Source organism: Nicotiana attenuata, unplaced genomic scaffold (assembly GCF_001879085.1).
Source record: "Nicotiana attenuata strain UT unplaced genomic scaffold, NIATTr2, whole genome shotgun sequence".
Taxonomy (NCBI): Eukaryota; Viridiplantae; Streptophyta; class Magnoliopsida; order Solanales; family Solanaceae; genus Nicotiana; species Nicotiana attenuata.
The window spans coordinates 60,484-83,096 of NW_017674135.1; the positions used below are offsets into that span (position 1 = coordinate 60,484).

At 40.8% G+C, this 22,613-nt stretch overlaps 1 protein-coding gene across 1 annotated transcript; it reads right to left on the reverse strand.

Moving 5' to 3' along the window:
• Positions 1-17,833: 17,833 nt before the first annotated feature.
• LOC109218058 (WRKY transcription factor 22-like) lies at positions 17,834-19,269 on the reverse strand. Its single transcript, XM_019382374.1, has 3 exons — positions 18,764-19,269; positions 18,553-18,666; positions 17,834-18,428 (listed from the first exon to the last, which is right to left on the reverse strand). The coding sequence occupies exons 1-3, from the start codon at positions 19,267-19,269 to the stop codon at positions 17,996-17,998; spliced, it is 1,053 nt and encodes a 350-aa protein (XP_019237919.1). The 3' UTR covers positions 17,834-17,995.
• Between the last annotated feature and the right edge of the window lie 3,344 nt (positions 19,270-22,613).

Sequence of the window (22,613 nt, forward strand, 5' to 3'; positions counted from 1 at the left end):
GTGTACAGACCTTAGTACATGATTGTGACTTGTGACACCCCGACGTCGGGCTGTGTTTTGTTTTCGCAGTTGATATATTTCGCTTTATTTTGGGATTTATCATTATTAATGACTTGATTATGAATCATTATATATGTTAATTAAACTTGGGATTTGTGTCGGCTGGCCTTGTCTTCACGAGAAGCGCCATCACGACCGGGTCTGGGTTTAGGGTCGTGACAAGTTGGTATCAGAGCCTAGGTTACATAGATCTCCCGAGTCATGAGCAGGTTTAGTAGAGTCTCGCAGATCGGTACGGAGACGTCTGTGCTTATCCTCGAGAGGCTGCAGAACCTTTAGGAAAAACTTCACATTCTTGAATTCTTATCGTGCGTCCCTGATTTAGCTTGAAATGTAACTCTTTGAATTCCTTCCACGCGTTCGTATGCGCAGATGAGCGCTCGGTATCAGCTGTGCATTGACAGCTTGTGATCCCCTGATCGAGGGGCGAGATGTGGTTTATGTGCAATGATGTTAGGCCAGTCTGGAGGACTTGAGGCTGGGTTTTGCCTGTAGCATGAGCACTGAGGTGCTGATTGTGTGAGCGAGTGCTTTTTGAATTTATATGTTCGGTAGTGTCCTTATTAGTGGAAGTGGTGGCTGGATCACTATGTGGTAAGTATGATGTGATTGCGAGATGTGTTCCAATGATTTGAATGAGACGAGAAGGGTCAGTTTGGGGGTAGTAAGAACTATCCGGTGCGTGATTTCCATCGTGATTTGATGTATGGCCCGAGCTGTAGGCGTGATTGAAGCACCTTTTCAGGTTGCCTAGTTGGGAAGTGAGGTAGATTTCACGTTGCGATATGAGTTCAGACTCAGGAAGATTAAGTGACTGCGTAATGTTTATGGCGGTGGAAGGGTATAAGAAATGTTAGTTTGAGGCGAAGCAGGTGGGTTATCTCCTGCTGAGTGTTCTGAAGTCTGTGTGATCCTTATGGTGTTTGTTGGAAGACCTCTTGTACCAGTGAATATATGTGTTACAATTTACATTTTGACCGCTTCAGAGAGTGGGCTTGACTGTTATAAGGGTGAATGCGAGATTTGCAGAAGATTTGAAGTACTAGATGGGCAGTGTTGCACGAGCCTTTGAAGGATTTAGTTTAATCTCACTATGGTATTATGGCAGTAATAGAGTATGTTCATTATAAGTTATTGTGTGTTTTGATCTATGGCTTCGAGCCAAGTGGGGGAGTCTGCTATTGATTAGTTGATGGCACGGTTATATGCTATGATGGTTCCAGTTGGAGGCGCACTGGTTAATCGGTTATGGCTTACGGAGGTTGAGACCGAGGATGGCTCGAGTAGAGGAAATTTCAATAAAGGTTATGTTATGCTTTATAGGTGTATGAGAATCACGGAACGACGTGGGTTGTATTGGTAAAGAATAAGATATTGATTTTAAGACATTGTTAAGCTTTAACCTTTAATATTTCAAACTGGGATATTCTGTATTATCAGGTGGTTAACCTCTAGTCCATACACTACCTTAGGTTTTAAAGCCATTTTAAAGAAATGTTTTTTGTAATTAGAGACAGAATAGTGCAAACAGTAAAATTTAGCACCTTAGGGTTGATGAATATTCAACCAAAAGCCTAATTAATAATGAGTGAAGTGATTGAACCCTAATATAAATTTATTTGGAAAGTCTTCACAATAAATATGGAATATGAATATTTTCAACGTCGATCTGCACGAGTTATTGAATTCTAGGGTTTACATATGAATTTAAAGATTATATTTCTTTATTTCTTTTTATTCTTTTCTAGGTTACGCTCTCTATTATTTGCTTCTAGGAGACTGATCGTGCACTCAACAGGATAAAGAGCTGGCTTAGGATAAAAATATTGATGGAATTGCTCAATTATTTGGATCAGAGCTGGAAATTATATTGGGATAGAATATAGACTAGAGCACGCAACTTGAAGGAATGAGTTGAGACAACAAATTTCAGAGTGATTAAAAGAAAAGTGTTTTGAAGATAGGCTTATAAAAATTTGGTTATGATATCATGTGAAATAATTTGAATATTCAACTAATGAAAATCTTAGACAACGAGTGAAAATAGCACACATTATCATAAGCCTTTTCCGATTGGGAAACAGGATCAGGAAGATTACCCTATATGGGAAGCCTCTAATGATGGAAAATACTCTACTAAGTCTGTGTATCAGAAGAATAACAATGAAGTTCGGCATTATTACGATGAATATATAGCATTCTAAAGATCCTTTTAAGATTTCATTTCTGGCATGAAGAATGTTACGAGAAAAACTTCCTCTTGATGATGCTCTTTTTAAATTTGGCAATCACATGGTCTCTAAATGTCATTGTTGCATGGAAGAATACATAATTGGACCCTTAAACCTGGCCTTTTTTCTCACTTGAACACCTAAACATGGAGTTGTTCCTATCAGGCCCTTCAACTAAACCACATTCGTGTCAATTAGACACTTTGTAGTGACATGATTGAGTGCGTGGGGAAGGACGCGTGAACATGAGAAAAAGGTTGTTGATTATTATTATATTCTATTATATTATTTCAATTAAAGCTAACTTTTACCCTACATTCTATTTCTCTTCTTCTTCCTGTGAACCCATCATTTTTCCTCTTAATTTTTTTAAAAAGAAAGTTTAGTTTACAAGGATTTGACTATTCTCATTTGGCATGCTTGTTCTCTTTACACGTCACTTGTAAGCTACACCTACTTAAACGAGGAATAGAGAGAATAGCGTGGTATTTCAGTAAAATCGAAACAAGAAGAAGTGAGATGAATTCTGCCTTGTTGCATTGTTCCAAAATATAAAACACATCAGCATGTGTTTATTGATAGTGAGGTGGCTATAAAACTATGGAGATCCTTTCGTACTGGGTGGCGAAGAATCAACATACCTGGTCATAAGTTATTTTATTTTATTTGTATTTTTGCTCTATCTTCCCCTTTGAATTTCAACAGTATTTTTGTATATTGAAGGGGAAGATAATAATATAGATGTAAAGGAAGCAGTCTTTATTTTTTATGTAGAATGGATGTCGCGCTACTCTGCAGATTGAAAAGGGAGTGGCAGAAGAGCCAACCTTTTCATGTTGATCTTCATTTGTTTTGATATAAAGGGCACTGCCACCATATGGCAGAATTAACCAAAAAAAAAAAATGAAAATCCTTTGGTTGTCCTCTAGATATTAGACATCATAATAGACCTATCAGAGAAGTTTTACAAATTTGGTTTGATACTAAGCATGTCAATAGAGTTCATAAAATGATCCTTAACACTAATAATAGCTCCGCGATCGCATACGCGATCGCATAGAAGAAATAGTTGCTGGCCCAAAGTGTGCTACGTGATCGCGAAAGGACTGATACGATCGCGTAGAAGGAACATGGCTATTGTCCAAATTTTGTGCTACGCGATCGCGAACAAAACAATGCGTCGCAAAGAAGGAAAAATGTTAAGGCCCAGAGCTACACTATGCGATCGCGAAGCTATCTGTGCGAACGCAATGAAGGAAAATATGGCAGCTTGACATTGTACTACGCGATCGCGGCTATGCCTATGCGATCACATAGAAGGACAAACCAGATAGCAGAACAACAGTTTAAACATAGGGAAAAATGACCCATAGCCCACCCGGAACATACCCGAGGCCCCCGGGACCTCAACCAAACATGTCAACCAATCCTAAAACATCATTCAAACTTGTTCCAACCTTCGGAACGCTCAAAACAACATCAAAACACCAATGTTTCATCGGATTCAAGCCTAAGAATTCAAAAAACTCTCAAATTACGCTTTCGATCAAAAAGTCTATCAAACCTCGTCCGAATAACCTGGAATTTTGCACACACGTCACATTCAACACTACGGAGCTACTCCAACTTCCGGAATTTCATTCCGACCCCGATATCAATATCTCACTATCGAACCGGAAACTTCAAAAATTCAACTTTCGGCATTTCAAGCCTAAATTAGCTAAGGACCTCCAAAACACAATCCGAACGCACGCCTACGTCCAAAATTACTATACGAAGCTGTTGAGATCGCCCAAAACCCAGTCCGGGGCCGTTTACTCAAAAGTCCAACTCCGATCAAATTCTCACCGTTCAAACTTCCAAAACTAGATTTCTTCTTCCAATTTGACCCTGAATCATCCGTTAACTGAATTCAACCATGCACGCAAGTCGATACTCATATTATGAAGCTGTTCCAGACCTTACGCTAGCGAACAGAGCTTAATTTCTCAAAACGACTGGCCGGGTCGTTACATTTTATCTCAAGCTAATGTGGAGGGTTAAGCACTGCTTTAGAGAGGTCAACCAAGTTGTAGATGGACTAGCTAAATATGCAAATACTTTGCAAAATGCGAGTATTTTTTGATATCTTCCTACAGATCATATCAAAGGAGCTTTTCTTTTGGATAGATGGCAACTTCTTAGTAAGAGAATAAGATATGATAAGGCAAATTTTTTTCTAAAGTTAAGTTACCTCAATTGTAACTGTGTCAGTAACTTTTTTTAATAATGCACAGAAATGTTTTATCATTGAGGCAAGGCCACATCCTCCTCAAGTAAAGTCTCTGGTTATGCAATGAAAACCCAGATCCTACTGAGAACTTTATAAAAAAAGAAAAGAAAAAAAAGCCTTTCCCAAAACGGTTACATATAACAAAATGGGGCATATATTCGAAAATAATAATAACAAAAGCTATCACTATGTATATATGTACAGCGTGTGCACTCACGAAAGCAATAAGTGCCTTTAAGAACAAAATTTGTCTGAAGATACTAAAATCAAATACAATTGATGCTCCATATGATAAGAGGTGATTATGGCAATAGAGACTAGTACTTTTGTGTGAATGTTTTATGGTTATCAATTTATCATACTAATTCAGAATTAGTGTATAAAGAATTGATGCTCCATATGACAAGAGGTGATCATAATTTAATTGATCATCATCTTGTACATGCCAGTTAACTGTGTTCATATTTAGTTAGTTGATAAATATTTATGTTTATATAGACGGACCTGATTTGGTTTGAACTGGGTTATAAATGTTTTCCATGTGAATTGGTCATTAAGGATGCAGCAAATGAGAAGCGGTATATATTATATTTTAAAGCACAAACAAAATGGATAAGGAAGAAAATGTGATAAATGAGAGTGGAACAGCTAGTTATTGCACACACATAACAATATTCTTATTTGGTATTTAAACTTGCGAATCTAATCAATGCATTTTCGGAAAGACAAAGAGAGAAGAGGATTGATGCTAGATAGACTTTACCCTTCTACGTTAGGTCTTGAGCTTGGAGTTCTACTTGTTTCATATTATGACATGTGACATTAGAAATGAACTATCCAATCGGGATAACAGCGAAAGAGAAACGTTAACTTAGATTGGTTAAAGTTGACAACCTAGCTAATCCAGCTGGATACAATGGCATTGGCGCCTGATTCAAGCCAAGGCACGAAATGGGCACCAAGCATCAGATTGACCAAGTCAAGAGCGGTTACTGGCACATGCTGTGCACATGAGCAGCAGTTGGCTTTGTTCAAAATGCTGGCAGGTGAGAGTTAGCACGTTTTTTGCCATGATTCCATTATTATTGGCATGATCTTTACATGTTCCTAGTAGTTGGGGGTTGTCAACTACATTAGGCTAAAATAGTGGGCTATGTGGGACAAGTGTATAAGCCTAAGGCAACTAATATAAGAAAAGGGGCTGGTTCATGTGTTATCAATGGGCAGCACCCTTTATGTTTGTGGCATGAGTGAAAAACGTGTAAGAGTACACATTGAGTTAGGAAAGAGTCCTAAGTCTAGTTTTCAAGAGTGAAAACACCTAAAGCTAAGAGTAGTCTTGTGAGGGTCAAGAGTGATCTTCTTGTACACGGCATTGTACTTCGAGTTTGAGTTTCTTTGTATGCTCGAGTTAAATACAAAGTTGGGAAAAGAGTTTCCTGTATATTGTGCCTTGTGTTCATCTAAATTTCTGTTGCCTTTACTTATTTTCGTTGCCTAAAATCAGTCCTAAACTTACTACGTTGAAAAGTTGTCTAAAACATTCTAAGTCTAAAGTTGCTAAAATTTTGGCTAAGTGTTGGAGCAGGCTGAAGTCAAGTGTGAGACTTGGCTGCCGCGCGGGCAGTTTTTGTGTGACATAAAACACTCCTGTGATAGTAGTCCACATGGACTTTTTATATTTTTTGTTACATAAAATAATTATCACCCAACAAAAATAAATCCAACCTGATTCATTAAAGGTAAATCCACCCGAAATAAACCTTACTCCTAAACGTATCTCTCTTCCAAAAACCCTTGTACCCATTATTATTTTATAAAACTCTCATCTTCTTTTCTCAAGTAGAACTTTTCATGGTTTCTCTAATCCAATATTGAACCTTTCAACATCAAAATAGTTACTTAATAAGAGCAGTTATTTAGTTACCTGGTATATCACAGTCCAATTAATACCATTCAGAAAGTAAGACTATCAACATCCGTGGCTCATTGATTGCCTCGATATATTGTTTTGGTTCTATCATTGTATCTCTTATTTTTTTTTTTAACGACGCAGCCGGTCGTTTCATGAGTTACCGCTCCATTTTCCCCATTTATGCTTCTATTTGCTTTTTTTATCGGTTCTATTTATGATCGGGTTGGTTGGCTCGGGTTCGGAAAGGTTTTGGTAAGATTTGAGACACTTAGTCTCTTTTAAGAAAGCTTAAGTTGGAAAAGTCAACCGGATATTGACTTAGGTGTTAGAGGGCTTGAATGTGAATTCTGATGGTTCAGATAGCTTCGGAGGTGATTTGGGAATTAGGAGCGCGATCGGAATGCGTTTTGGAGGTCCGGAGTAGATTTAGGCTTGAATTGGCAAAAATGAGTTTTTGACGTTTTTTGGTTGATAGGTGAGATTTTGATATAGGGGTCGGAGTAGAATTCCGGAAGTTGCATTAGTTTCGTTGTGTCATTTGGGATGTCTGTGCAAAATTTTAGGTTATTCGGGCGTGGTTTGGTATACTTTTGGATCAAAAGCGGAATTCGGAATATTTTAGAACCTTAGGCTTGAATTCGATGTGTTTTGGTCATTTTGATGTTGTTTGAGGTGCTTTGAAGGTTGGTATAAGTTTGAATGGTTGCATAAGACTTGTTGGTGCTTTTGGTTGAGGTCCCAGGGGCCTCGGGGTGATTTCGGATGGTTGGCAGAAAGATGTGGAGTTGGTTGTGACAACTGAAGTTTCCCATTGCTGTCATAACCGCACCTGCGGCTAGGGGACCACAGGTGCGGTCTCGCAGAAGCCAGTTATGAATCGCAGAAGCGGATAGGGCCTGGAAAGGCAGAAACCGCAGAAGCAATTGATGAACCGCACCTGCGATGGCGCAGGTGCGGATTGTGGCATCGTAGATGCGGAAAGCGGAGTTCAAGTGGAAACTGCCGGTGCAGTGATTTGGACAGCAGAAGCGGTACCGCAAATGCGGTGGATTGACCGCAGGTGCGAAAAACCTAGTTCAGAATGTATATATTTCTTCCTTCGCGATTTTCAGAGGGTTTCACAATTTTTAAACGCGAATTCTGGAGTTTTGGACGATTTTGAAGAGAGCATTCAAGGAGACTTCATTGAGGTAAGGTTTTGGATCATAAAAACTCATTTCTATCGTATTATTTCACGGATTTGGACTGTAATTAGAGGAAATTAAGGGTTAAACATGGAGGAAACTAGGGCTTGGAAACTTAGGCCTTTGTTTGAGGACTTGAAGGACCATTTGGGGTCGGATTTTGGAACTTTTGATATGTATGAACTCGTGGGGAGATGAGGAATCTATTGATGTGAATTTTATCGAATTCAATGACGTGGGCCCGGGGGTCGGGTTTTGTTAATTTCGGGAATTTCATTGTTTTTTGATTATTTTCGAGTGGGCTTTGTCCCTTTAGCATATTTTGATGGTTACGTTCTGATTTTGCTTAGATTTAGAGCATCGGGAGGCCGATTCGAGGGGCAAAGGCATCGCGAGCTAGAGTTTGGGCCGAATTGAGGTGAGTAATGATTTTAAATGTTGTCCTGAGGGTATGAAACCCCGGACTACACAGCGTTAGGCTATGTTGAGGTGACGCACATGCTAGATGACGAGTGTGGGGTCGTGCACCGTTGGGGATTGTGACTTGGTCATGACTGTCTTACTGCGTATTTGGTTGCAAATTGTGTGATATTATCATGTATTGGTCTAAATGTCATATTTGGACTTCGTGCCAACTGTTTGGACCCTTAGGGGATTTTCACTGCCATTTCCTTACTATTTTAACTTTATACTTATACTCAGTCATGCTATATTTTACTGCTTTCATAACTCAGCCACGTTTACTCTGTTTTAAACACCTCAAATGATATTTTAAAAGATATTTTGAGCTGAGCATCATGTTTTGCAGTTGCCCGAGTGGCTTATGAGATTCTGACTGAGTAAGGCCGAGGGCCTATGTTGTGAGGATACTTTTGGGTCGGGCTGCACGCCGCAGCGGTGATATACTGATTATGATTATGAGGCCGAGGGCCTGAGATTGTACGCCACGAGGTGGCTAGTTAATATGAGGCCGAGAACCTATGTGATTATGCCACGAGATGGCTTGATATTGCCCTTGGGCCGTAAGGGGCCCCTTCCGAAATCTGTACACCCTAGTGAGCGCGGTTACCCATTATGATATGACATATAGCCTGAGGGGCTGGTATTGTTCTATGTTATTGCCCGAGGGGTTAATTCTGTTGTTACGATGCCCGAGGGGCGGTTTTTATGTGTTATTGCCCGAGGGGCTGATTCTGTTGTTACGACTATATGATTATGTGATTCTATTGTTACGATGCCACTTCTCAGGCAGGGGGAGGCTCTCAGACTCCCGCCGCCCGCACACCCGATCAGGTGGTTCAGGGATTGCAGACACCGGAGGCACCACTAGCCCAGCCAGTGGCAGCTGCTCACGGTTACGTAGCTCCAGTTATGCCTGAGGACGAGCAGCGTAGATTGGAGAGGCTTGGTAAACTCCAGCCTCCTACTTTCAGTGGTGTAGAGGGCGAGGATGCCCAAGGTTTCTTGGACATATGTCAGAGGATTCTTCGCACCGCGGGTATTCTAGAGACCAGCGGGGTTGCGTTCACGACCTTTCAGTTCACCGAAGCTGCCTTCACCTGGTGGGAGGCATATGAGAGGTATAGGCCTGTTGGTTTGGCACCTCTTACTTGGCAGCAGTTCTCCGCTCTATTTTTTGAGAAGTATGTTCCACAGTCACGGAGGAGCTGCTTAGGCAGTTCGAGCAGTTACGACAGGGGGATATGACTATTACTCAGTACAAGATGAGGTTCTCAGAGATAGCTCGTCATGCTATTTGGCTGGTTGCTACGGAGAGAGAGAGGATCAGGAGGTTTGTTGATGGCCTCACATATCAGCTTCGGGTTATCATGACTAGGGAGAGATAGGTGTTACGTTTGAGGAGGTTGTTGACATCGCTCGTGAGATTGAGTCAGTCCGTCGCTAGGAGCGCGAGGAGAGGGAGGCCAAGAGGCCTCGAGGACATGGTAGTTTTGGGGGTGCTCCTTCGAGGGGCCAGTTTCAGCATGGCAGAGGCCGTCAGTTCAGGCATGCTCAGTCAGCTCGCCCAGGTTATTGTGGGGCATCATCGGGCCATGGTTCTCACGGTTCTCAGTAGGGTCATTCCTTACTCAGTGCACTTCCAGCCCAAGGTTCGTCCCGTGCTCCATCAGTTCAGGATTCTTCTACGCCAGGAGCGTCTGCTAGTCATTCCGATGCTAGGGTGTTCCCTTTAGTCCCCGTCTCCAGCACCCAGGAGTTGCTGTGAGTGTGGAGAGATGGGTCACATGTGGAGGCAGTGTCCTCGTCATCTTGGGGGTTCATCTCAACAGAGGGGTCAGCCATCAACTTCGACGCCAGTTACTTCACCATCCTCCCAGCCAGCTAGGGGTAGGGGACAGTCATCTAGGGGTCGCCCAAGAGGGGGAGGTCGATCCGGTGGGGGTCAGGCCCATTTCTATGCACTTCCAACTAGACCTGATACGGTTGCTTCAGATGCGGTGATTACAGGTATTATTTCAGTCTGCCGCAGAGATGGCTCTGTGTTATTTGACCCTCGTTCTACTTTCTCTTATGTATCGTCTTATTTTTCCCATTATCTGGATATGCCCTGGGAGTCCCTCATTTCTTCTTTTCACGTCTCTACGCCGGTGGGCGATACTATTGTGGTAGACCGTGTGTACTGGTCGTGTGTTGTGCCTATTGGGGGTCTGGAGACCCAAGTGGATCTATTGTTGTTATGTATGGTGGACTTTGATGTTATTTTGGGCATGGATTGGTTATCTGCGTGCCGAACTATTCTGGACTGTCATGCCAAGACAGTAACATTAGCTATGCCGGGTGTGCCACGGATTGAGTGGTGTGATCTGTCTGATTATGTCCCCAGCAGGGTAATATCATTCTTGAAGGCCCAGTGTATGGTCGGGAAAGGTTGTCTTTCATACTTATCATTTGTGAGGGATGTCAGTGCAGAGACTCCCAGTATTGATTCTGTTGCAGTTGTGAGGGATTCTCTCGATGTGTTTCCTGCAGACCTGCCGCGCATGCCACCGGATAGCGATATTGATTTTGGTATTGATATGGTGCCGGGCACTCAGCCCATTTCTGTTCCACCGTATCGTATGGCACCAGCGGAGTTGAAGGAGTTAAAGGAGCAGCTTTAGGAGGTCCTTGACAAAGGGTTCATTCGTCCTAGTGTGTCACCTTAGGGTGTGCCGGTTCTTTTTGTGGAGAAGAAGGATGGCACGATGAGAATGTGCATTGATTACAGGCAGTTGAACAAAGTAACAATTAAGAAAAAGTATCCTTTGCCTCGTATCGATGATTTGTTTGACCAGATTTAGGGAGCGAGAGTGTTCTCCAAGGTTGATCTCCGTTCAGGCTATCACCAGTTAAAGATCAGGGACTCGGATATTCTCAAGACAGCTTTCGGGACCCGATATGGTCATTATGAGTTCTTGGTGATGTCTTTCGGGCTGACCAATGCCCCAGCAGCGTTCATGCATTTGATGAACAGCGTGTTCCGGCTGTATCTCGACTCGTTTGTCATAGTCTTCATTGATGATATTCTGGTATACTCGCGTAGTCAGGAGGAGCACGCGGAGCATTTGAGAGTGGTGTTGCAGAGATTGAGAGAGGAGAAGCTTTATGCAAAGTTCTCCAAGTGTGAGTTTTGGCTTAGTTCAATGGCTTTCTTGGGGCACGTAGTGTCCAGTGATGGTATTCAGGTTGACCCGAAGAAGATAGAGGTGGTTCAAAGTTGGCCCAGACCGTCCTCAGCCACAGAGATTCACAGTTTTCTTGGTTTGGCGGGTTATTATCGCCGGTTTGTTCAGGGATTTTCATCTATTGCATCGCCCTTGACCAAGTTGACTCAGAAGGGTGTTTCATTTCAGTGGTCTGACGAGTGTGAGGAAAGCTTGCAGAAGCTTAAGACTGCCTTGACCACAACTCTAGTGTTAGTATTGCCATCAGCTTCAGGTTCTTATACCATGTATTGTGATGCTTCGAGAGTTGGTATTGGGTGTGTTCTGATGCAGGAGGGTAGAGTTATTGCTTATGCTTCTTGTAAGTTGAAGCCTCATGAGAAGAACTACCCTGTTCATGATTTGGAGTTGGCAGCCATTGTACACGCGTTGATGATTTGGAGGCATTATTTATATGGTGTGTCTTGTGAAGTGTTTACTGATCATCGTAGCCTCCAGCACTTGTTCAATCAGAAGGATCTCAATTTGAGGCAGCGGAGGTGGTTGGAATTGCTAAAGGATTATGACATTACTATCTTGTATCACCCGGGGAAGGCCAATATGGTGGCCGATGCTTTGAGCGGGAAGGCGGTGAGTATGGGGAGTTTGGCATATATTCCAGTTGGGGAGAGACCTCTTGCAGTGGATGTCCAGGCCTTGGCCAATCAGTTCGTGAGGTTGGATATTTCAGAGCCTAGTCGGGTATTGGCTTATGTGATCCCTCGGTCTTTCTTATGTGAGCCCATCAGAGAGCGCCAGTATGATGATCCTCATTTGCTTGTCCTTAAGGACATAGTTCAGCATGATGATGCCAGGGATGTGACTATCGGCGATGATGGGGTGTTGAGGATGCAGGGCCGGATATGTGTGCCCAATGTAGATGGGCTTCGGGAGTTGATTCTGGAGGAGGCCCATAGCTCGCTGTACTCCATTCATCTGGGTGCCGCGAAGATGTATCAGGATCTAAGATAGCATTATTGGTGGAGGAGAATGAAGAAAGACATTGTGGGATTTGTAGCTCGGTGCCTCAATTGTCAGCAGGTGAAATACGAGCACTAGAGATCGGGTGGCTTGCTTCAGCGGATGGATATTCTAGAGTGGAAGTGGGAGCGGATCACCATGGACTTTGTAGTTGGGCTTCCACGGACATTGAAGAAGTTCGATGCTATTTGTGTGATTGTGGATCAGCTGACCAAGTGCGCGCACTTCATTCCTATCTGTACTACTTATTCTTCAGAGCGGTTGGCAGAGATCTATATCCGGGAGATTATTTGTTTGCATAGTGTCCCAGTTTCCATCATTTCAGATAGGGGAACTCAGTTTACTTTGCAGTTTTAGAGGTCTGTGCAGCAAGAGTTGGGTACTCTGGTTGAGTTGAGCACAACTTTTCATGCTCAGACGAACGGGCAGTATGAGCGCACTATTCAGATATTGGAGGACATGTTGCGCGCTTGTGTCATTGATTTTGGAGGGTCATGGGATCAGTTTCTACCGCTTGCAGAGTTTGCTTATAACAACAGTTACCAGTCGAGTATTCAGATGGCTCCATATGAGGCTTTGTATGGGTGGCGGTGTAGATCTCCAGTTGGTTGGTTTGAGCCGAGCGAGGCCAGGCTATTGGGTACAGATCTAGTGCAAGATGCTTTAGACAAGGTGAAGGTGATTCAGGAGAGGCTTCGTACAGCGCAGTCGAGACAAAAGAGCTATGCTGACAGGAAGGTTCGGGATGTATCCTACACGGTTGGTGAGAAGGTTCTATTGAAGGTTTCGCCCATGAAGGGTGTTATGAGATTTGGGAAGAAGGGTAAATTGAGTTCTCGATTCATTGGGCCATTTGAGGTACTTCGGAGGATAGGGGAGGTGGTGTATGAGCTTGCTTTGCCACCCAGCTTGTCGAGTGTGCACCCGGTATTTCATGTTTCTATGCTCCAAAAGTATATTGGGGATCCGTCTCATGTTCTAGATTTCAGCACAGTTCAGTTAGATGGTGATTTGACCTATGATGTGGAGCCGGCAGCTATTTTGGAGCGTCAGGTTCGGAAGTTGAGATCAAAAGATATAGCTTCAGTGAAAGTGCAGTGGAGAGGTCAACCCGTAGAGGAGGCTACCTGGGAGACCGAGCGAGAGATGCGGAGCAGATATCCTCACTTATTTGAGGCTTCAGGTATGTTTCTTGACTCATTCGAGGACAAACGTTTGTTTAAGAGGGGGAGGATGTAATGACCCGGCCGGTCATTTCATGAGCTACCTCTCTGTTTCCCCCATATCTGCTTCTATTCGCTTTGTTTATCAGTTCTATGTGTGATCGGGTTGGTTGGCTCAGGTTCGGAAAGGTTTTGGTAAGATTTGAGACACTTAGTCTCTTTTAAGAAAGCTTAAGTTGGAAAAGTCAACTGGATGTTGACTTAGGTGTTAGAGGGCTTGGATGTGAATTTTAATGGTTTGGATAGCTTCAGGAGGTGATTTGGGACTTAGGAGTGTGATCGAAATGTGTTTTGGAGGTCCGGAGTAGATTTAGGCTCGAATTGGCAAAAATGGGATTTTGGCATTTTTCAGTTGATAGGTGAGATTCTGATATAGGGGTCGGAATGGAATTTCGGAAGTTGCAGTAGTTCTGTTGTGTCATTTGCGATATGTGTGCAAAATTTTAGGTCATTCGGACGTAGTTTAGTATACTTTTTGATCAAAAGCGGATTCGGAAGATTTTAGAACCTTAGGCTTGAATTCGATGTGTTTTGGTCATTTTGATGTTGTTTAAGGTGTTTTGAAGGTTGGTATAAGTTTGAATGGTTGTATAAGACTTGTTGGTGCTTTTGGTTGAGGTCCGGGGGGCCTCGGGGTGATTTCGGATGGTTGGCGGAAAGATTTGGAGTTGGTTGTGACAGCTGAAGTTTCCCATTGCTGTCATAACCGCACCTGCTGCTAGGGGAGGTGCGGTCTCGCAGAAGCAAGATTTGAATCGCAGAACAGGATAGGGCCTGGGAAGGCAGAAACCGCAAAAGCGGTTGATGGACCGCACCTGCGATGGCGCAGGTGCGGATTGGGGCATCGCAGATGCGGAAGGCGGAGTTTAAGTGGAAACCGCAGGTGCGGTGATTTGGACCGCAGAAGCGGTACCGCAGATACGGTGGATTGACCGCAGGTGCGACAAACCTGGGTCAGAATGTATATATTTCTTCCTTCGCGATTTTCAGAGGGCTTCACCAACGTGAATTCTAGAGTTTTGGACGATTTTGAAGAGAGAATTCAAGGAGACTTCATTGAGGTAAGGTTTTGGATCATAAAAACTCATTTCTATGGTATTATTTCACGGATTTGGACTGTAATTAGGGGAATTTAAGGGTTAAACATGGATGAAACTAGGGCTAGGAAACTTAGGCCTTTGATTGAGGATTTGAAGGACCATTTGGGGTCGGATTTCGGAACTTTTGATATGTGTGAACTCGTGGGGAGATGAGGAATCTATTGATGTGAATTTTATTAAATTCCGAGACGTGGGCCTAGGGGTCGGGTTTGGTTAATTTTGAGAATTCCATTGTTTTTTCGATTGTTTTCGAGTGGGCTTTGTCCCTTTAGCATATTTTGATCGTTACGTTCTGATTCTTTGATTTGGAGCATCGGGAGGCCGATTCGAGGGGCAAAGGCATCGTGAGCTAGAGTTTGGGCCGGATTAAGGTGAGTAATGATTTTAAATGTTGTCCTGAGGGTATGAAACCCCGGATTACACAGCGCTAGGCTATGTTGAGGTGACGCACACGCTAGATGACGAGCATTCGGTCGTGCACCGTTGGGGATTGTGACTTGGTCCATCCCGAATGACTATCTTACTGCGTATTTCATTGCAAATTGTGTGATATTATCATGTATTGGGCTAAATGCTATATTTGGACTTCGTGCCAACTGTTTGGACCCTTAGGGGATTTTCACTGCCATTTCCTCACTATATTAACTTTATACTTGTACTTAGTCATGCTATATTTTAATGCTTTCATAACTCCGCCATGTTTACTCTGTTTTAAACACCTCAAATGATATTTTAAAAGATATTTTGAGCTGAGCATCATGTTACACAGTTGCCCGAGTGGCTTATGAGATTCTGACTGAGTAAGGCCGAGGGCCTATGTTATGAGGATACTTTTGGGTCGGGCTGCACGCCGCAGCGGTGATATACTGATTATGATTATGAGGCCGAGGGCCTGAGATTGTACGCCACGAGGTGGCTTGTTGATATGAGGCCGAGAGCCTATGTGATTATGCCACGAGATGGCTTGATATTGCGCTTGGGCCATAAGGGGCCCCTCCCGGAGTCTGTACACCCCCAGTGAGCGCGGGTACCCATTGTGATATGAGATATAGCCCAAGGGGCTGGTATTGTTCTTTGTTAAATCCCGAGGGGCTGATTCTGTTGTTATGATGCCCGAGGGGCGGTTTTTATGTGTTTACCTTTTCTAGCTGCTTTTCCTTTATTTGTTTAACTGCTTAAAAGGTGCTTTATGAGATTACACTATTTAATTGCATTTACTAATTTTATTCTGCCTCTTATAGCTTATTGTTGTGTTTAACGTGATTTTGTATTGCTCAGTCTTCATTTATGGTTATTACTCACTGAGTTGGAGTACTCACTTTACTCCCTGCACCCCTGTGTGCAGATTCGGGCGCTACAGGTCCTGCTTGCAAGGGTTGAGAGCTGTCCAGTAGATTCCGGAGATTCGCTAGGTAGCTGCCCGGCGATTCGCAGCCCAGTGCATTCTCCTTCTATCTTATTTCCTTCTGTGTTTAGTTCTGTAATAGTGGAGTAGACCTTTTCAGACTTGTAGTATTATTATAAATGCTCATGACTAGTGGCACCCCCATGTCGGGCTGTGTTTTATTCCGCAAACTGTATTGTTTACTATATTTTGGGATTTTATTATGTTAAAGACTTAATATTTATTATTTTAATTGCTTAAAATGAATTGAAAGTGTGTCGGCTGGCCTTTTCTTCATGAGAGGTGCCACCACGACCGGGTCTGGGTTTAGGGTCGTGACATGTCTCCTTGAAATAATAATGGGTACGAGGGAGAGCAACGGGGATGCTTCTACATTAAAGGAGTGAAACAAAATTTCTTTTAGAAAATAGGGCGGGAATCAATAATGAAACTATAATGTAAGATTATACGTTGTTCCTTGTCTAACTATTCTTGTATGCTCGCACTTAATTTGAACACAAATTAAAAACGTATCCTTTTTTAACTGTTAATTGTTATTAATTACGTAAATATGGTCATTGGATTAACTAGGGATGTGTGGAAAAATCAAATTTGTAGTAGTTATGTAGACTCTCTGCGTTATAGACTAAACATTGCAGTTATGAAATTTTATGCTGAAATTAATTTTCCTTATGCGTCCTACAAAATGACCTCTAGAACAAGTACTTAAATCGTAGGGACATCAAAGACACAAAGAGATCCATCGAATCCAATAAACTTAGAATTTGTGAAGTGAATATATCAAAGGTAGATGAGAGCGTATAAGCATACAACTATTCTTTGGTGGCAGACGAAAAGTAAGAAGAAGAAAAATTGATAATTGGAACATCTAACTATATCTTATATATTTATATTGTAAAATTTGTTTTTATTATCAATATAATTTTATACTAGGTTATAGCAGGCTATTACTCTCTTTATCACGTTCATAATTCATAGGATCTTATAGTTGATATTTATAAAGTTTACCTTCTATATAGTATTATAAACGGTTAAAAGATTTTTTATACTCAAAAACCAAAGATTGTTTATAATATATGTAGAAGATGAGCGCATTTACAAAACCTCGGATAGCTTGAAAGTTAATATAATGACTTCATTCATGAGATCTATATGAATTTCGTCCCCCTTCACTACAATTTATTTGTTCAATATATAGTAGTATATAATCCTGCCAAAACGTAATGAGGAAAGTTCTTGAGGTCAACGACATCGTTACCACCTACCACAGACGTTATAACTTTCAAAATTAAAGGAGTAGAAAACAAAACAAAAAACGAAAATATATAGCATATATTACGTCTAAAAGCTTGAGGAATTAAAATAAATTGTTAAATCATTAAAACTTATTAATCTTCTTGAATTTAAAAAATTAAAGGAATAGAAAGGATTTGTAAGTATGCATCAAATCAATGAATGCATTCACATGTATCTTTCACATATATTTTATCACTTAATCTTAATTAATTATGAGATAATATATTTGTTTTTATCTCAATATAATACTTAACCACCATAAAGTTAATATAGTTTGTTATATATATATATATATATATATATATATATATATATATGGAGAGCGAGATTTTTTTTCTTAAAGATACAACAACTTACAGCTAGGACCGGACCAAACCAGATTAGACTTGTCATAGGAGAACAACATAATAACGAAACTGAAAATAGTCCATATCTAGCTAGACTAGAGACCATAGACTACGATGTACATAGTTAAACTGCAAACTACATACCCGAAATTCCTGCGCGCACTAAATCTAAAATAGAAGCCTATAACAACATGGTTATAACAGAAAAAAGGTGATAGATAGAGTTGGCGGAGGAGGGAAAAGATAATATGCATATGCTCAATTCCCTCTGTCCCTTTCATGCCATTAGGTGGGCAAATTTTGGTGCAGCGGTAGTAATTCCATTGAGTTCTTCAGAGCTCTTGATAATGTCTTCAGTCATGAAATTGTTAGGAATCGGAACAACTTTCTCCTCTTCCTCTTCATTGTCTGCTTTCGTCTCCTCTACAACCATTTCGTTCATATTTGGGCTAATTGGTCTGGAACCGGAGTCATTAGATGAAGATGAATTGAAGCTTAAGGATCGCCTAGGAACAATGTTTATGCCTTTTGGGAGCTTTTTGGATTTGGGTTTGGAATTGGTGCTGTCGGAGAGAGTGCACCGGTTAGCCGGGGGAGGATGGTTGTGTTCACCTGAATAGGCGACGATAAAAAGGTTTGGATGCCTTGGGCTTTTCTCAATGTGTTTCCTTCCGTCGCAGTCTTTTGAAGTGCTACACCTAAAGTAGTTCCTGTCATGTCATATACACAGTGAATAACAAGCATATCATTAATTAATAATGCAACCTTTTTTTTTATCACTGAAATTCAGAATCCATGAATGGGAGTTGTAGTGAAACTGCTGAAAAACAAAACCTCGGAAATAGAGACCCTTTGATTGGCTTCTGACCATATTTACGCCATGCCCATGTAAAATCAATGAGTTCCTCTTGGCTCACTTCATAGACTGTCTTTTCCGGCTGATTTTTCCTGTGACGACAATAAAAATTTTATTTTTTTCCAATAGAAAGGGAAAAAGACACATACAAAAAAGCGAGTTAACCATGATATATATATATATATATACCTTCTTCGAATTTGGATGATTGGATTTCTAATGGAAACAGTGATAGTAGGACGGACTTTAGCCCGCTTCAGAACTGGACATGGATTCAGTTTCTGCAGAATCACTTGCTGCGGTGCTGCTGCTGGCACACACACTGCAGCCGCTGGTGATGGTGGAGGAATTGGTTGGGTCTGCTGAGCTGGTAATTGAATGGGCTGTAACAGCAGCTGTTGGTGATTTTGGTCATTCTTGACCTCATCAGCAATAGGAACACTAACAAAAGAAGGTTGAGACGCATCAGGTTTTTGTTCATTCCTAGAGAATATATCAGTTAAACATTCGAAAGTCATGATGTCGTCATCACGGTCAACATCTAAAAGACTATGGAAAAAATTCCAATCATCATCGTTTTCAAAAGTCAGAGACTCTAAGCCTAAACTGGGAACTTCTACCTTGTTGGTGTCATGACTAGGTCTAATGTTATAGCTTCTTACAACTGCACCTAGATTCCAATTGTTGTCACCCATTTTCAGCTCTATATAAAATATCTAGGTAGCTACAGAGAAAATGGGGAAGAGAGGATGATAGGTAGGGGCAAGAAATCTAAAGTTAAAAATAAAGAAATGCTAAAAAACCTAAATTGTAGCTATGTCTCTATCATGGTTTTCATGTGTGTGTGTTGTGTAAGTTACAGAAGAGAGTGGGTAGAGAATTAGGACCAAACAATGATGGATGCAGAAATTGACCAGGATTTGTTTGTTATACATAGGGGAACTCAAAGGGGGTTACCTACCCACCCCACACGTCCACTTCTGCTTAGCATTTCAAGCACAACAATTGTTTTTTTCTCTTTTTTACTTCTGGGGTGAGAGTGTTTGAATAAGACAGAGTCAACGTGAAGAGATTTATATAATCAATATCTAATTCAAATTTTAAATGTTTGGAATTGTCACACCTCCTTTTTTACACACCTACCCCGAAGGATAATGTATAAGGGAGTTTTTCCATTTAAAGTGACATTATTCGAAATGGAATTATTTATTTATTCTTAGAGTCGCCACTTGGGATAGGAATGGCTTTTGGTGTCCCAAGTCACCGGTTTAACTTGAATCCCAAATCGAGGAAAACTTCGACTTCCCAGTTGGAGTCTGCGAACCAGAAATTCTGAATAAGGAATTCTGTTGACCCGAAGGAAGATGTTAGGCACCCCCGGATCCCGTGGTTCTAGTACGGTCGCATAAATTATTATAATTGGCTAAAAATCTGATTTTAATACATGTTTTCACTTATGTGCCTTTTAACTTTAAACCGCTTTTATTATTCTTTTTAAAGAGAATTGCAACGTCGTAAAAACGCGTCTCGAACCACGTCACATAAATGCACCCGCGGTTTTTGACACATTTCGACTTCGTTGAGATTTGGATTTGGATCACATAAATGTGCACCCGTACTTAAGAAGGTAATATTATTAAATGCCGGGCCTAAAGCAGCTAGCGTATTATTAACTTTGCGGGAGGCCATGAAAATTCACTAAATGGCCCGTCCCGATTTCTAAGTATTTTAAATGGAAGTAACTAAAGAGGGCCACGCAAATTTGCGATTTTTGTTTGGCGCGGCGCACCTCGGTTTCATCTTTTAAAGGATATTAAACTAAGCTTGAAGGGTCATGGACTATTGGGTTATCTAAAATGGCCCTCCTAAAATTATTTTGAGGGTCTTACTAATTTACTAAGGTCATAAGGATTAGATATGGGCTGTGAATTTAAATTCCAATTGCTAAACACAAGAACACACATGTGCCATAGCTGGGCCTGAAGGGGAGGCCCAATGCTTTAATACTCTGAAGCTACTGAAACTCACTGCATACTAACGCATGATCTGGGCCTGGTAATTAACTGGAGGTCCACCTCTATGCAGAAAGTATTTCGGGGGCCTCAGTTGTAAGGCTGCCCAATGCTTTGGGCCCATGTATCAACAAACAGGCCCATTTTCGAACACCTGGGCAGCTTCCATATTATTTGCATTTTTAACTAACAAGTATATGAGAAGATGAATTTGAATTTTTTGCTGCTCATGATTCAATTTAAATCAACTAAAACAATTTAAAACAACCAAAACAATTATTGACATATTATCAAATCGATTTCCTTAAAAGAAAACATATATCCAGTATTGACTTTAGAAAATCATGTGTTTAGGCGCAAAACACCTGAGACACATTCAGTAAACTAAAATGAACCTTGAGCAATTGAACCTAACGGACCTATTACCAGATCTAAAACAGGATCCAAGCTAATCTCAGCAAAACTAATTAATCCAAGATGATCTGACAACAATCCTAATTTAATTACACATGACTTACTGACTTAAAATAGAGTTTGACTAAATGAATAACACAATCTAAAGCAAACAACGCTACTTTTACTCATGGCTATCGAACGTATGAGACTTTAAATGCATAGATCAATAAGTCGAACAATATGTAGGATTACATCTCTTATTACAAATCAAATGAATAAACAGGGAATCAGAAAAGAGGAAATCAGCTTGGAACAACCTTTTATTCAAATTAATCTTCAACTACATGTTTCCACAACCTCTGGCCATTCAATGGTTAAGTAAATACCTGGAAATTGAAGACAAAAGTAAAGCAGGAGTATCAGCAAATAGCAGGGGAAATCAGCAACAACTATCAACCCAGCTAAACGACTTGAAATGCTTTAGAGTTAAACCAATTGAACAATAGCCCAGCTGAATCTAACACCAAGCTTCAATGAACCAGTTTAAACACCTCTCAACCAGATGAATACAAACAGTATCTTAGCTGGATTCCTAAGCCATTTTTTGTGTTAATTTTTTAGGATTTTCTTTCTCTAAGATCTAAAATCTAGGCATTTGAACTCTCAAATTCTGCAGTTTTGTGTTGAATTTCAGTAGCTTTCTACGCTCTCTAGAACTCTTTTTAGATTTGAAAATTCCCTCTCAAAACTATTCAAAACTCTCAGATTTCAAAACTTTGGATTTTCAAATTTTCAGACTTCAAACTTTGGATTTCAAATTTTCAGATTTCTTCCCCCTCCAACTTGTTTTGCAAGGCAGGGATACTGCCTTTTATAGGCAAAATTAGGCCAATTTTCAGACTTTTACTTTACACCCTAGCCCCCTCTTAATTTTCAGTTTTTAGCTTAAAAGCCCTTAGGGTACTGACTTGTTACCTAAGTTATACTACTTAATTCCTGAAATTTAAATTGGTTCCCCAATCTAGAAGGTTCTAGGGGCTTCTATTTTCAGTTACTGCAGGATTCCTTAATTGAATTACCCCAATTACCCTTGATCCCATGTTTAATTACCCCTGAAAACCACGAGTTCATCAGGCCAAATCAAATGGGTCATGGACCCAAATGAAGTACCTACTTGGGCCTACTATTTCTTGGGCTTCAAAATTTATCAACCAAAAGAAATACAACTAAGTCTAACAGAATCAAATGGGTCAAAACAGAATAAGGAACGGATTACTTCAAATCTAAATTAACAATGAACTATACTGGTATTCATATACACAGAACCCTAAATGACTACAAATCAAATCAAGAACAAAAATTAAAATAACAAAAGAAATACTGAAATCGAAAGATAAGCAAGAACAGAAAAATAAAAATCATAAAAGAAAAACAGAAGAGAAATGTGAAGTGAAAATACCTAGAAATTGGCCCAATTAAACCTCGAATCTTGGCAAGCTGCTATGAATTGTTTGGACTAAAACAGTCCTTAGAAAACACATGACTAAGGGTTATTATAATCCAAATATCAGTAATCCCCCTCTAAATTGGATTTTGTAAAATTAGGGCTTTTTCACAGTTAGATTCGAAGG